Source organism: Notechis scutatus, chromosome 13 (genome assembly GCF_049901735.1).
Source record: "Notechis scutatus isolate UNSWTSFEM ecotype Mainland chromosome 13, rNotScu1.2, whole genome shotgun sequence".
Taxonomy (NCBI): domain Eukaryota; kingdom Metazoa; phylum Chordata; class Lepidosauria; order Squamata; family Elapidae; genus Notechis; species Notechis scutatus.
In genome coordinates, this window is record NC_142021.1 from 71,664 (window position 1) to 87,229 (window position 15,566).

At 45.2% G+C, this 15,566-nt stretch overlaps 2 protein-coding genes across 2 annotated transcripts in view; both read right to left on the reverse strand.

Annotated features, from left to right (window-relative positions):
• Positions 1-31: 31 nt before the first annotated feature.
• LOC148129567 (NACHT, LRR and PYD domains-containing protein 3-like) lies at positions 32-964 on the reverse strand. The gene has a single exon (XM_087942482.1). It carries the CDS (start codon positions 830-832, stop codon positions 32-34), a length of 801 nt encoding a protein of 266 aa, XP_087798608.1. The 5' UTR covers positions 833-964.
• A 13,491-nt stretch (positions 965-14,455) lies between these two features.
• Positions 14,456-15,566, reverse strand: part of LOC148129568 (NACHT, LRR and PYD domains-containing protein 3-like) — a 1,709-nt gene continuing 598 nt past the window's right edge. The window contains 2 exon segments of the mRNA XM_087942823.1: positions 14,456-15,207; positions 15,210-15,239. Coding sequence (XP_087798949.1) covers positions 14,456-15,207; positions 15,210-15,239 — 782 coding nt within the window.

A 15,566-nucleotide genomic window follows, 5' to 3' on the forward strand; every position in this document is an offset into this window, starting at 1 on the left:
AAATAGGTCTTGGTAAGGTGTTCTGGTTGTCTCAGTGTCGAGCAGGTAGAACAAGGCTGCAAAAAACTCCTGGAAACCCAGGTGGATGAACTTGTACAAAGTTTCCACCTGAACATCTTGGCGCAAGACTTCCTGACTTGCAGAAGGAGGGTCTGAAGTCAAGTAACAATCCAAGCCACGTTTGCTTGAGCAGACCCATCAACAGGTTGACCACCTCTTGCTTTCGATGGGGATCCTTGTTCAGTGTATTAGCTGGGTCATCACAGAGTTTCAAGTCCTCAAAACCATCAACGATGAGGAGGAGGCTTTCTTGGTTGGCCAAAACGTCCTCCATGGAAACCATTCCTGGAGGACAACCGTTGAGGATCATCTCCGTTGCGCTCATAAGCTTAGGGCCACATCGGAGGGCGTTGCAAGAGATATAAAAGGCGTAATCAAACTTGGTCGGCCATAGTTTATCTGATGCCCAGTCCAACATGAATTTCCACGCGGCTGTGGTTTTACCTACCCCAGAAGGTCCAAGCAACAAGACAGTTTTTGAGTTTTCTCCTTCAGGATGTGGATGAAATAAGTTCTCCAAGTCAACCTCCGGGCCATCTTCTGGGTTGTTCTTCATCTCCCGGTGCTTTCTTTCCACAGCCATCATCTCATGACCTCTTTTGGGCAGATCTGGTCTCCGCTTGAGAAGAAGTTCTACATAGTTTTCTTGGAGGGACACCTTCCGATTGGGGTGCGGGCCAAGTTGAGGAAGATTTTGAAAAACCCCTTGGATGTGCCTCTTATATTTCTTCCTGAAATCTAAAGAAACACACGGAAAGAAAACATTCCTCATTCAGTGGCAGAAATAATAGATAGTCCTTGACTTGCCGCAGTTCGTTTAGCGACCAAATTACAATGGCACTGAAAAAATGATTTATGACCATGTCTCATGACCATTGCAACATCCCCGTGGTCATGCGATCAAAATTCAGACGTTTGGCCACTAACTCATATTTATGACAGTTGTATCCCAGGGTTGCGTGGATCTGTTTTTGCGACCGGTTGACAAAAGTCAACGGGGAAGCCAGATTCAACGACCGTGTCACTAACTTAAGAACGGCATGGATTCACTTAACAATGGTGGCAAGAAAGGTCATAAAATGGGATAAAGCTCATTTAATGTCTCACTTAACAACACAAATGCGGTCCTAAGTCGAGTGCTGGTGCTTTTCTAAGCCAAGATCCAAATTCTTTGGAACAGGGGTTCGGCCAAGGGAAAACCAGGTCATGTAGTCTGGGTAGGCACTGCCAATCAGAAGAGATGGCACCCCAACAGTTGGGTAGTTTAGAAGAGACTTAGAAGTCCAACCATGGAAAAATACAGCTATCATTTACAACCAAACTTTCAACCATTTGTTTAGGGACCGTTCAGATTTACTGTTATGGCCTGCTAACGGCCAGCAGAGTTAGTAGCAGACTCGGACAGCGAGGAGGTTGGGAAGGAACGTGGGCCAGTCCTGGAGAAGGTTCTGACGAGGGCTCTGGGTCAGAGAGAGATAATGGGGACAGGGCCCTCTGACAGTTGTCAGCTGCCTTCAGAGTCGGAGATCAGTGAGGCAGAAGAACAGCTGGAGCCTGTTCCCAGTGTGTGCACGCACAGAGCTGCCAGAAGAAGGGAACAGCTGAGGAACAAGGGTCAACTCGGGAGTAAAGGCACAGGTGGATGGAGAATTCCCTCCCATAGGGAATAAAGAAGAGTGAAAGGGGGATGGTGCTTGCAGGAGACAATTAGTTCATTTAATTAGTGTGAAGATTCGTTTGTGATTCTCAGAGACTCCTTGCCAAGTATTTTCTAGTACAGTGTGGCATCTGAAAGATATTGGCCTGACAACTCTCCAAGCCTGTTAAGGTCTGTGGTTGTAATTCACACTTGAGAGACCAGGGTGGGTGAAAACCAGGGTCAAGGGTGAAATGAACGATGTGTCTCAGAGTTGGCTACACCCAGGTAGTACTGACATGTTCACTCCTAATCAATCTTCTTTAAGCTCTAATAGATCTGATCTCATGATTTAAATGGGGGTGAATACCGGAGCTTCTGACATGGAGCTCAAACCAACAGCCCAACTACCAAACCCGAGCTACTAATATTCAAACAGATGACAATAAAATTATTCTAAGCTCCCCGCTGCTATTTTGTGATGGGTGCAGAAGCTCCTGGGCAGTCAAAGCACCAGCCAGAAGAGAGAGACACAATTCCTGCCCACCGCCTTTCTCCCAGGAACAACCTGGCTGCCATATTTTCTACTAACTGTAGCTTTTTGAATCATTTTTACAGCCAGTCCCAGCAGAGCAGTAATCTAATCGAGAGGTGATAAGGGGGTGATGTATGGTTGGCCAAGACCTTCTGGTCAAGATAAGTGTATGAAAGTTCCAAGAGCAGCAGGGGACAAAGTCTACTGGCCATAACTTCTCCTGCAGTTCCATCTGGAGACGGGTGTTCAGATGTTTTTCCTTTGAAAGGACAGCAGCTCTAGCCAGACCTAGTTCTGGAACCATCTCAAACCATGTTTCCAGACCAATGACAATCCCATCTTGCTAGGGATTGAGCTAGGGTGTCGGGATTCCAGCAATCGCCCTAATTAAACCATGATTCTCACACCAAACTTCAAAAAACTTCAAAGGATTCATTAGAGGCGACATGCTGGCACTTCCCTGTATGAAGCCAACTCTGGCATACGTAATTTATAGTCAGTCCCCTGTGACCCTGTTTCCCCTCCTGGGTGTCTCATAAATCAGATTCTCCCATTGAGCACGTTCACGTTCTCCAATTAAATATATTCCTGGGCAAAAGCTCTGGTATTTTGGTTACAATCTTTTAAAGATAAAGAGTTGGAATGTACTTTCGCTTTCAAACAGCTGCACTGCCCTTCCAGATTTCCTTCCTTTCCCTCCCCATTTTTTAATGGCAACTACTAAAACAGGCATAGGAATGGTTCATGAGTTGACATTCGGCTCCTCTCACTTCTTGAAGGTGATCTGTATTAAGCAAAAACAAATTGAGTGCAGATATAGAATTTAGGGTTGCAAACACCCCCCCTGGGTTTGGTTGGATTTTCTGCATGGAATCTTGCTATAAGGCGATCGGCCTGGACGTTCCTACTCATTACCCAAGATGCCTCTGATAATAGGTAGCCCTTCCACTTGATTTGCTGTCAGGATTCCAGCAATTGCTTTCATTAAATCATGATTCTCGAGCCAAACTTCAAGAAACTTCAAAGGATTTATCAGAGGCGACATACTGGCACTGTGCTGTATGAAGCCAGCTTCTGGCATATGTCATTTACAGTCCCCTGTTTCCCCACTTCCCCCTGGGTGTGTCATAAATCAGATTCTCCAATTGTGCACCTTCACAGGCTGGGTGTCATCATTCATGTTCTCCAATTAAATATGTTCGCGGGCAAAAGCTCTGGTAATTTAGCTACAATCTTTTAAAGACAAGAGTTGGAATGTACTTCCGCTTTCCAACTGCTGCTTTGCTCTTCCAGATTTCCTTCCTTCCTCCCCATTTTTTATGGCAATTACTAAAACAGGCATAGGGATGTTTTATGAGTTGACAAGGGTTTTTACTATCCAGACCTTTCCAGCTTCAGAGAGTTTAGGAATATATCTACCCAAACACATGAATAACACACATAAAATTTGGAATTTATTTTATGAATGGCTGGATAGAAGAGTAAGAAATTGAAATGTGTAAGTATAGTATAATATACCACAACTGATAAAACAATTGAGTTAGATAGAGTAAGAAAATGAATGTGAAACATACTCTTGAAAGACAATAACTACAATGTTAGGGATAATAAAATAATTCATACATGTGATATAAAATATTGGCTAGAATGATTATAAGCATAAATAAGTAAGATAGGAATGGGGGACGAGCGGTCTGCCACCTCCAAGTGGTGTCCCCTGGATGCGCGAAGCCGTTAAACGCTGACCGTAACTGAGAGCAGACCCTCCGACGACAGGCCCACGCGACAGGCCGGCTGGAGTATTCAAATGCCGCATCAACATGGTGGAAACGTCCGCTACAGAACACACGCCCAACATCGATCGCGTCAGGAACGAAGAAGTGCGTAGACGGTTCAACGTCGTGCCCATCTCCATGGTCATGAGGCAGTCCCGGCTACGATGGTTCGGCCATGTGAGTCGCGCCAAGGAAGAATCCATCATCAAATCTGCAATGAAGGTGACTGTCGGAGGCGCGAGACCGCGTGGTAGACCTAAGCAACGCTGGATGGACACGATCAAGGCCGACCTAGAGATCGCGAAGGCAGACCCGACATACGTGGCAGACAGAGAGGCGTGGAAGCAATACTCAAGGACGTTAGCGGACCTCGCCAGAGCGCGAGACAAACGCTGAAGAAAAAGAAGAAGTAAGATAGGAATGATGTTATTATGTGCACAAAAATATATGTACCCAACTGACACACTGTTACAACAGAAAGAAGGTTTTATTTGTTTGTTTTTGTCTTTGTTATAAAAATAAACAACTTTTTATTAAAAAAAAAAATAGTGACCCTTCGAAGTTACACCACCACTGAAAAAAAGTGACTTAGGACCATTTTTTACACTTATGACTGTTGCAGCTATCATCTACCTGCCTGCCTGCCTGCCTGCCTATCTTAATCTCTGTCCATTTTGAATATGTAGCGAAAAGAGGAAAGCTGAGAGGTTCCATGGAACCAAACTGTGTCTGAATCTGCATGTTCTGCTTTGGATACCATGTGTCAGGATTCCGGCAATTACTCCAATTAAGTCATGAGCCTCGAGCCACACTCCCAAAACTTCAAAGGATTTATTAGAAGTTAACATGCCGGCATTAGCCTGGGCGTAGCCGACTCTGAGATACGTAATTCCCTGTCACCCTTGATCCTGCTTCCCCACCCCCACCCCTCTGGGTGTATCATCCAACGAAACACATCCGTAGCCAAGAGTCATCAATCATGCTCTCCAATTAGATTTTTGCCTGGCAGAAGCTTCAATCATCTAATCCAGTGGTCACCAACGAATGGGCCGGGGACCGCTGGTGGTCCGTGAGAAAAATTTTGGTGGTCTGCAGAGAAATGTCCCCCCCCCAAAGCAATTAGTCCCGGCTGCACAGGAACACAAGGCTGCACGGCCCACATGGCCCATGGGAATACAAGGCTTGTGCCGCTTGCATTGCAAACAACATGAGGTAGTGAGGGGAGGGGGGGAAAGGTGGAGGGGGGGAACTTGCCCCACTCGCCCCACACGCTTGGCCTGGCCACCGGGCTGCTTCTTTCCGCTTCTTCCTTCTTCTGCTTTTGGCTGCACGCAAGGAAAGCAGCCAAAGTCTTCCTTTCTCTCCCCCAAACTGCCAGAAATGAGTCTTGGGGACCCTGCAAGGCCTCCTGCTCCAAGAGGCTGCGCCGGCAAAGACTCATTTCTGGCAGAGTTTGGGGGAGAGAAAGAAAGACTTCTGCTGCTCCTGCTGCTTTCCTTGCATGAAGCCAAAAGTCTCTCTCTCTCTCTCTCTCTCCCCGAGAACGGAGCTGGAGATGGTATCCTGTGATCCCAAATAAAGAACGATCGATCGGTAGGAAAACGGGGTGGGGAATTTTCCTGCAGACTTTTTGGGGGATTTTCCCCGGGTCTCTGGTCTGCAGGTTTTAAAATGATGAGTTTGGGGGGTCCCTGAGGTCCAAAAGATTGGCCACCCCTGATCTAATCAGTCTCTGAAGAAAATATGAATGGAATGTACTTTCGATTCCACACTGCCGCCTGCTCTTTGAAACTCCCCCCACTTCTTTCTGTTGTCAACTGTAAAACGTGTATACAAAATGTTTTATGAGTTGACACCATGAAGCTCCCAGAAGGTAGCGAGGAAAACATGAAGAGGATGGGTAGCAAAGCAGACAACCCTGCGGGGCCCTGTTCAAGCATCACTTGTATATGCCATGTCCTGGGTGCTATGGATGGCCTTGAATGTGGAGGAGAGAATTGATGGAAGTGGTGACCGTTGCAAAAGAATTCATTCAATGTCCTTTGTGGGAAACACAGAAGGAAGATTTGGGGCCATATTCATTCAGACACCTTACAGCAGAGCGCTCAAGCACGGGTGTCCAAGCTTCTCCATTTTAAAAGTTGTGGACTTCAGTTCCCACAATACTGGGAGTTGAAGCCCACAAACCGTAAAGTGGCCACCTCTGTGCTGGAGGAAGGTGGGCTTTGAATGGGGGAGGAGAAAATGGATGGGACGTTGTGAAAAAAATAATAATTCATTCCATGCCCAGGATGTTAAGATGCCCTTGAGGCTGCGCTAGCAAATCCACACAATTGCTTCCAAACAACTGCAGGGGGCAGGTGCCCAAGTCACAGTCAAGACAGGTGTGCAGGTGGTTTCTTCTGAGGGCCTGAAAAAGAGGAAGGAACGGGCTCTTGAAGGGCTTGATCCCCACAAACATCTACAGTGGAGATGGAGGACATCTTAGCAAAAAGTGAAGAACAGATAACAGATAATCAGAAGGGACCTTATAGGTCATCTAACCCTAACCTTAACCCCCACACACACCCAAGCGGGAGACCCCATTTCTGACAGAGGGCAGTCTGGTCTCTTCTTGAAAGCCTCCAGGGATGAAGCTCCCACAACTTCTGAAGGCAACTTCTGTTCCATGGGTGGATTGTTCTCCGTCAGAAAGTTTCTCCTTATTTCTAGGACTTGAATCTCTCCTTGTTCAGTTTCCATGCATTCTTCCTCGTCTGGCCTACAGGCGCTTTAGAAAATAGCTTGACCCCTTCCTCCTCCTCTCTGGGCAGCCCCTCAAATATTGGAAGACTGTTCCCCTCTCTCCCCTGGTCCTTCTCTTCACTACACTAGCCAGGTCCAGTTCCTGCAACCGTTCTTCGTATGTTTTAGTCTCCAGTCACCTCATCATCCTGGTTGTTCTTCTCTGCACTTTTTCTAGAGTCTCAACATCTTTTTTATAATGTATGTATAAACATACAAAGGTTGCAGAAACTGGCTATGACTAGTTTGATGAAAAGAAGGATTAGGGGTGACACGATAGCAATCTTCCAATATTGGAGGGGTTGACAAAGAAGAGGAGTCAAGCTATTCTGCAAAGCAGCTGAAGGCAGGGCAAGAAGCAACGGATGGAAACTAATGAAGGAGAGACGCAACCTAGAAATAAGGAGAAATGTTCTGAAATGAGAACAATCCACCAGTGGGACAGCTTGCCTCCAGAAGTTGTGGATGTGCCAACACTGGAAGTTTTCAAGAAGAGGTTGGACAGCTGTTTGTTTAGAATGGTATCAGGTCTCTTACTTGGAAAGGCAATTTGAGCAGAAGACCTCCAAGATTTCTTCCAACTCTGCTATTCTGTTAAAAAACCCAATGCTACATCAACCATGCTTCACGCCAGTCCCACATGGACATTAACAGCCTCATGGAATTCATGAGGCATCCACCATGGACCTTCTATCTACTTCCTCACACTTATGACCACTGTGGCATCCTCACCGTCTTGAGATCAGCATGTATTTACAATGGTCAATTGATTGTCACTTGTGACCTTCTCAGCTGGCTTCCCGACAAGCGACATCAAGGGTGGAAACTTAACGGCCACGTGATTCGTTTAACCTCGCAACAATTCACTTAGCCACTGTGATGAAAAAGATGGTCAAATTGGCGCAACTCTCTTTGCAACCATTTTGCAATGCAGCAGAAATTCAGTTGTAGTTGTGAGTCCAGGACTCTTGGCAAGTGGCATGTATTTATATACCACCCAAATGGACCCCAGGTGGTTGTCATGTGATGGAGAGGCCGAAAGATCCTGGGTGGAAGCCACAAGTGTCACTTTTGAGTCTTTGTGAGATCTTCTACAGGGGCACCTTAGTTAGGAAACCGTCCAGCTTCACTGGGAATACAGATCGTCCTTGACTATCCAACCATTCATTTAGTGGCAATTCATAATTATAACGAAACTGAAGAGACTCATGACCATTTTCACACTTACAACCACTGCAGCATCCCTCAGGGTTACCTGATCAAAATTCACCTGATACTTGGCAACTGACTCACAGTTATGACGGTAGGCGTCTTTCCCCTTTTGCGACCTTCTGACAAGCCAAGTCAACGGGGGATCTGGATTCACTTAACAACCACGCGACTAACTTAACAATGGTGGTGCTTCACTTAACGACCGTGGCAAGACAGGTTGTAAAGTGTGGCAAAACTCACTGCACAATAATGTTAATTACTGTTTCAGATGCTTGGCCACTGGTTCACATTTAATAAAATGGGGCAATTCGCTTAACCACCTTTTGCAACCTTCTGACAAGCCAAGTCAACAAAGGGAGCCCTGGTTTACCAAAGGTAGTGATTCACTTAACAACCGTGGCAAGAAAGGTCGTAAAGTGGGGCAAAACTAGCTTAACAGCCTAGTTTTCAAACCCCCCCCATCCCAGAAAGTCCAGTTGCCTCTTGGGGGGGGGGGGGAGGCACTTTTGGGACTTAGCAAAGGAAATTTTGGGCTCATTTGTGGTCGTAAGCTGAGGAACATCTATATTAGTGAATTATGCCTGTGAAATAATATTAATTGGTTACCTTTTGTGCATGTTATTCGGATTGCAGTGAAACAATTCACTAAAATTACCACAGTGAAATAATATTACTTTGACTGCCACGCTGTGCATATTATCTGGATCGCAATGATATAGTTCACCCACATTCGCGAATTATTGCGGTGAAAATAACTCAAGAATTATTTATCCCATGATTGTCATGAAATAATATTGCAGATGTTTTGGTTGGTTTGAATTATATCCCCAATTTTTGCACCGAATGGTCTTCATTGGGGAGCCACTTTTTTGGGGGATTTCTCTCAGGCCAGGCCGGCCCACCTCGCAGGGTTGTTGTTGTGGGGGAAAAATAGGATTAGGCCAATTTTCTACCTCGATTTATCCCAAATATATAAAATAGAGGATAAAAATCTTATAAAGGGCGAGATAAAAATTAATAAATGAATAAAAACGCGCCTCAGGGCCGCGCGCCGAGCCGTGGATTCCCCTCAGAGCCGCTGAGGGATCCACTCGGGCTGGGTCAGAAACATGTGAACGCGGCTCCGGACGCTCTTCGCCCCATCAACGGTCACCTTAGGCCTCCCATCATCCCCAGCCCGCATCTTCCCCCATTCACCGATGGCCACCGCGCCGCCGCGCGCAACCAAAATGGCGCCCTCCAGGTTCCCTCAGCGCGAAAGAAGGTCCGCGCATGCGCCACAACGCAGAGGGCGGGAAAGACGCGCGCCTGCGCAGAAAGGGAGCACCGCCCTTTTCTTCCTATTGGCCCAGAGCTGCTGTGGGCGGAATTCGCTCTCCAGGAACCGCCTCCGTCACGTGGCTTTGCAAGCCTGGCTTATAAAAAAAAAAAAAAGACTAAGCAAGGTTCGGTTGTTCTTTAACCAAGAAACGTTGTTTAACGTGGCTCAAGTTTTTCCCCAAGGTCCAGCCGGGTTTCAGGCTTTTGTTTGGGGATTGCTTATCGTGCGGTGATCGCTTTCATCAATATTGTTTTATTTTTTTGCAGTCTAAAGGCTGTTGCAATTGTACTTTCTGTAAACATGAAAGGATGCAGCTCTCTTGCAATGAGGAATGATGGGAAAAGCCTTGGTTTTTCGAGGATGTCCGCAAACTGCAAAAAATATTGATGTTTTTATTCAGGGAAGGACTCAGAAAGTAAATCAACTGTGATCTAAAACATTGGGACTTTTTAAAAAATATTGGTGTTTTTTTTATTTAACAGATAACAGATAATCAGAGTTGGAAGGGTCATCAGAGTAGGTCATCTAGTCCAACCCCCTGCCCAAGCGGAAACCCTACTCCATTTCTGACCGAGAGCAGCCCAGTCTCTTCTTGAAAGCCTCCAGGGATGAAGCTCCCACAACTTCCAAAGGCAACTTCTGTTCTGTGGGTTGATTGTTCTCACTGTCAGAAAATTTCTCCTTATTTCCAGGTTTATTTATCATAGAAAATAAAATACAAATTTTTCTATTCCATATTCCATTTTCTATTCCCTATTCTATTCTATACTACATTCCTTTCCATATTCCATTCCATTCCCTTCTAACAGAGGCATAGAATCAAGATCACGTGAAGTATTAGTACCGCTTTATAAAGCCTTAATAAAGCCACACCTGGAATGCTGCATCCATTTTTGATTACCGCATTATAAAAAAGATGTTGAGACTTTGGAAAAAGTGCAAAGAGGAGCAACTAAGATAATTCAAGGCCCGGAGACAAAAACATATGAAGGAACGGTTGCAGGAATAGGGTTTGGGTGAGTCTAAAGAAAAGAAGAAATAAGGGTGACATGATGGCAGTATTCCAGTATTAGAGGGAGTCAACCTAGAATTAGAATTAGAGTAGAGTAGAATAGCATAGCATGGAATGGAATGGAATAGAATTAGAATAGAATAGAATAGAATAGAATAGAATAGAATAGAATAGAATAGAATAGAATAGAATAGGAACAGAAACAGAAACAGAAATAGAAATAGAATAGAACAGAGAATGGAATGGAATGGAATAGAATTAGACTAGACTAGAATGGAATAGAATAGAACAGAATAACTTTATTGGCCAAGTGTGATTGGACACACGAGGAATTTGTCTCAGAGCAAATGCTCTCAGCATACATAAAAGAAAAGATACATTCGTCAAAAATCATAAGGTACAACACTTAATAATAGTAGTTGTGGGTGCTCCATCACTGGAGGTCTTTAAGAAGAGACTGGACAGTCATTTGTCTGAAATGGTACCATAGAGTCTCCTGCTTGAGCAGGAGGCTGGACTAGAAGACCTCCAAGGTCCCTTCCAGCTTCTATTCCATTCCATTCTATTCTATTTCCTATTTCTATTCCTATTCCACTCTCCTCTCCTCTCCTCTCCTCTCCTATTCTATTCTATTCTATTCTATTCTATTCATTACAAAAAAGATGTTGAGACTTTGGGAAAAGTGCAGAGAAGAGCAACTAAGATTATTAAAGGCCTGGAGACTAAAACCTATGAAAAACAGTTGCAGGATTTGTGTATGGCTAGTCTAGAGAAAAGAAGGACTCGGGGTGACATCATAGCAGTATTCCAGTATTTGAGGGGCTGCCGCCAAGAAGAGGGGGTTATTTTCCAAAGGACTAGAAGGCAGGGCAAGAATCAATGGATGGAAACTACTCAAGGGGAGAGAACCAGCCTAGAATGAAGGAGAAATTTCCAGACAATGAGAACAATTAACCAGTGGAACAGCTTGCCACCAGAAGTTGTGGGTGCTCCATCACTGGAGGCTTTCAAGAAGAGACCGGACAGTCCCTTGTCTGAAATGATATAGGAGGCTGGACTAGAAGACCTCCCAGGTCCCTTCCGGCTCTATTCTGATTGAGTGATATTCTAAAACAGGGGTCTTCAAACTTGGCAGTTTTAAGGCTTGTGGATTCAAGTCCCAGAATTCCTCCTCCAGTCATGTTAGCTCAGGAATTATGGGAATTGAAGTCCACAAGTCTTAAAGCTGTCAAGTTTGAAGACCGTTGTGATAGAGGATGGATGGATGGGGATAGATAGATACCGTATTTATCGGCGTATAACACGCACAGGCGTATAACACGCATCTTCATTCTGCCTGCCTGCCTGCCTGCCTGCCTGCCTTAGTTTCTGGTTGTTTGGGAGCAGCTTCGGCTGAGAATAATAACTATTCGCCTCTTTTACTCAGCTGAAGCTGTTCCGATTCAACCATTAACGAAGGCAGGCAGGCAGGCAGAACGGAGCACTGCGGGCGGGCGGACGGGGTGGGGGTGGGGGAGAAACGGGCGCTTCAGGGAAGCTGCGGCGACAGGAAAAGCCCCCCCCCCCCGCTTCTTTGAAGCAGTTTCTTCCTGTGCTGGTGGAGGAGCGAGAGAGCGACTGAGAGAGCTGACCCAAAGAGAAGGACAGGCTTCGGTTGCTTCCTCCCTCCCCTTCTTTCATTTGTGTCCTTGATCCCCGATCCCAGCAGCATTCACCGAAGGCTTCTTAACATTATATCGGTATAACACGCATACATCATTTGCCCCCTATTTTCAGGGGGAAAAAAGTGCGTGTTATACGCCGATAAATACGGTAGATAGATAGATAGATAGATAGATAGATAGATAGATAGATAGATAGATAGATAGATAGATAGATAGATAGATAATAAATCAGGAGTCTTCAAACTTGACAGCTTTAAGACTTGTGGACTTCAAGTCCCATAATTCCTCCTCCAGTCATGTTAGCTCAAGAATTCTGGGAGTTGGAAGTCCACAACTCTTAAATGTGTCAAGTTTGAGGACCCTTGTTCCAAGATGATAAACTCAGGGTGATAAACCTTTAGACAAGTGCGTGGAGCATCATGAATTCCAGCCAGTGGGCAATGCGACATTCTGTCAGCTGGTGCTCCATTCAAAATCCAAGAAAAAATACTGACTGACCGAAATACTGACTGAAATATTGACTCTTTTAATCAGAGAAAAGTTACCTTTTACTGGAAATCAAGTGGTAGCAACAAAAGAATTCTGAATCTGAGAAAAATGGGCGTGTAAATCACATATTTACATAAGTGATGGCAACATAATGACACATTCTAGGTGAAAATCATAGAAAGAACTGGCAATTTCCAGGAAGAGGAGGAGGAGGAGGGACTTTTGTGAGATGGGATTGGCATGGTGCTGTGTGGAGACCTTTATGATGCGCCCAGAACACATCATATTAAGGCTCTGTTCATATCTGAAACCAGCCCAGGACTTCAGTTATTTGGGTTTTCTCCCAATATGGAGCTGGAAGTGCTATGTCTTAGCTTTTTGGCTCTCCAGAGATTTATTCTACTTCTCGGCAAAAATTCCCCCTTGATCTTAGTCTTCTTTATTATATGGAAGATCCTGAAAACGTTCACGGTGTTGCAGGTGGTTTCTGAGGGGCTCCGAAGCAGCTTGAGATGCCTCTCAGATCCCCGCAAATGGTTCTCCAAGATGGAATTGGTAAGTTTTTTTTAGGACACCTATCCCATAGGGAAGAGGTCATAGGGAGGGGGAAATGTGACTTTTCTTAATAAGGTGAATTTGAGACCTGAGCCTCGCGTCAGTAGTTGAGTCTGATGAAGAAACTTGGTGTATAACAGAATAACAGAGTTGGAAGGGACCTTGGAGGTCGTCTAGTCCAACCCCCTGCTCAAACAGGAGACCCTATCCCATTTCAGACAAATGGCTGTCCAGTCTCTTCTTAAAAACCTCCAGTGATGGAGCAGCTACAACTTCCGGAGGCAACTTCTGTTCCACTGGTGAATTGTTCTCACTGTCAGGAAATTCCTCCTTATTTCCAGGCTGAATCTCTCCTTGTTCAGTTTCCAACCATTATTCCTTGTCTGGCCTTCAAGGGTGCCTTGGAAAATAGCTTGACCCCTTCCTCCTCCTCTCTCGGTAGCCCCTCAAATATTGGAAGGCTGCTCTCCTGTCTCCCCTGGTCTTTCTCTTCCCTAGACCAGCCTTGCGACCGTTTTTTATGTCTACGGTAAGAAATGTTGGGCTCATTTGTGGTTGTAAGTTGAGGACTACCTATACTTGACATATATGCCTGGCAGGAAGGTCTTAGAAAACAATTGTGAAGTTTGAACGCCAAATTGTCCATCGGTGACAATGGCCATAGGCACTTAGTTAAATCCATCAACGTTGGATAGATAAATGGATTGTAAATAAATAGGGATAAGCACTAGATAAGTTAATGAATTATATCCACACAAATTCTATATATTTGTAAATAATGCACAAAATATTAGTATGAGATGAATGTCACAGTTGATGTTGTAAGATTTATATTTTTGTTGTCCAACGTTGCTCCCCAGATCGTTGGATATCATCCAGATGAAGGTGAAACTTCACCTGGCCAAGAAGTGTGTCGAAATACAAGCGGAGGGATTTCCAGAGGTGGTCCTTCACTCCTGGCACGCTCCGCGTGGTTGGCCAAGCAGCCTCTGCCCAAGCTAGGCGGTGACGCAGACTTCCTTGCTTCGTCTAGAGTTGCATTTCCTTTCTGAGCCAGTCAAACAAAACCTGGAGCTCCACATTCAATGGATGAAGTTGCAGCGAAGGTGGGGCCTCCCCAGAAAGTCCATCAGTCTGTCAAGTTTTTCACTCACCGGTTCCAGAGGAGAAACCTCAAGCCAAATTTGGCCTTGGAGAAACTCGGACGGACAGTGCGAGGGGGAAGAAACCAAAGTTCTCCTCCCAAAGAACAAGGGATGTCTGGAAGATCTCCTTAGATATACTCTGGAGACCCATCTCAAGAAAAAATCCCTGGAGATTAAATTCCAATATCTTTGTAATAGGATATCAGATGTTTTCTGGACCCATTCAACGTGTTTTTCTTCCTAAACATTCCTCCATGTCCTCAGAAATCAAACCCAGAACATCTTCTCAGTGTCGAGCAGGTAGAACAAGGCTGCAAAAACTCCTGGAAACCCAGGTGGATGAACTTGTACAAAGTTTCCACCTGAACATCTTGGCGCAAGACTACCTGACTTGCAGAAGGAGGGTCTGAAGTCAAGTAACAATCCAAGCCACGTTTGCTTGAGCAGACCCATCAACAGGTTGACCACCTCTTGCTTTCGATGGGGATCCTTGTTCAGTGTATTAGCTGGGTCATCACAGAGTTTCAAGTCCTCAAAACCATCAACGATGAGGAGGAGGCTTTCTTGGTTGGCCAAAACGTCCTCCATGGAAACCATTCCTGGAGGACAACCGTTGAGGATCATCTCCGTTGCGCTCATAAGCTTAGGGCCACATCGGAGGGCGTTGCAAGAGATATAAAAGGCGTAATCAAACTTGGTCGGCCATAGTTTATCTGATGCCCAGTCCAACATGAATTTCCACGCGGCTGTGGTTTTACCTACCCCAGAAGGTCCAAGCAACAAGACAGTTTTTGAGTTTTCTCCTTCAGGATGTGGATGAAATAAGTTCTCCAAGTCAACCTCCGGGCCATCTTCTGGGTTGTTCTTCATCTCCCGGTGCTTTCTTTCCACAGCCATCATCTCATGACCTCTTTTGGGCAGATCTGGTCTCCGCTTGAGAAGAAGTTCTACATAGTTTTCTTGGAGGGACACCTTCCGATTGGGGTGCGGGCCAAGTTGAGGAAGATTTTGAAAAACCCTTGGATGTGCCTCTTATATTTCTTCCTGAAATCTAAAGAAACACACGGAAAGAAAACATTCCTCATTCAGTGGCAGAAATAATAGATAGTCCTTGACTTGCCGCAGTTCGTTTAGCGACCAAATTACAATAGCACTGAAAAATGATTTATGACCATGTCTCATGACCATTGCAACATCCCCGTGGTCATGCGATCAAAATTCAGACGTTTGGCCACTAACTCATATTTATGACAGTTGTATCCCAGGGTGCGTGGATCTGTTTTGCGACCGGTTGACAAAAGTCAACGGGAAGCCAGATTCAACGACCGTGTCACTAACTTAAGAACGGCATGGATTCACTTAACAATGGTGGCAAGAA

Excerpts from the sequence above, each read along its gene's own strand:
- LOC148129567 (XM_087942482.1), bottom strand. The coding sequence starts at position 832 with ATGAGGAATGTTTTCTTTCCGTGTGTTTCTTTAGATTTCAGGAAGAAA.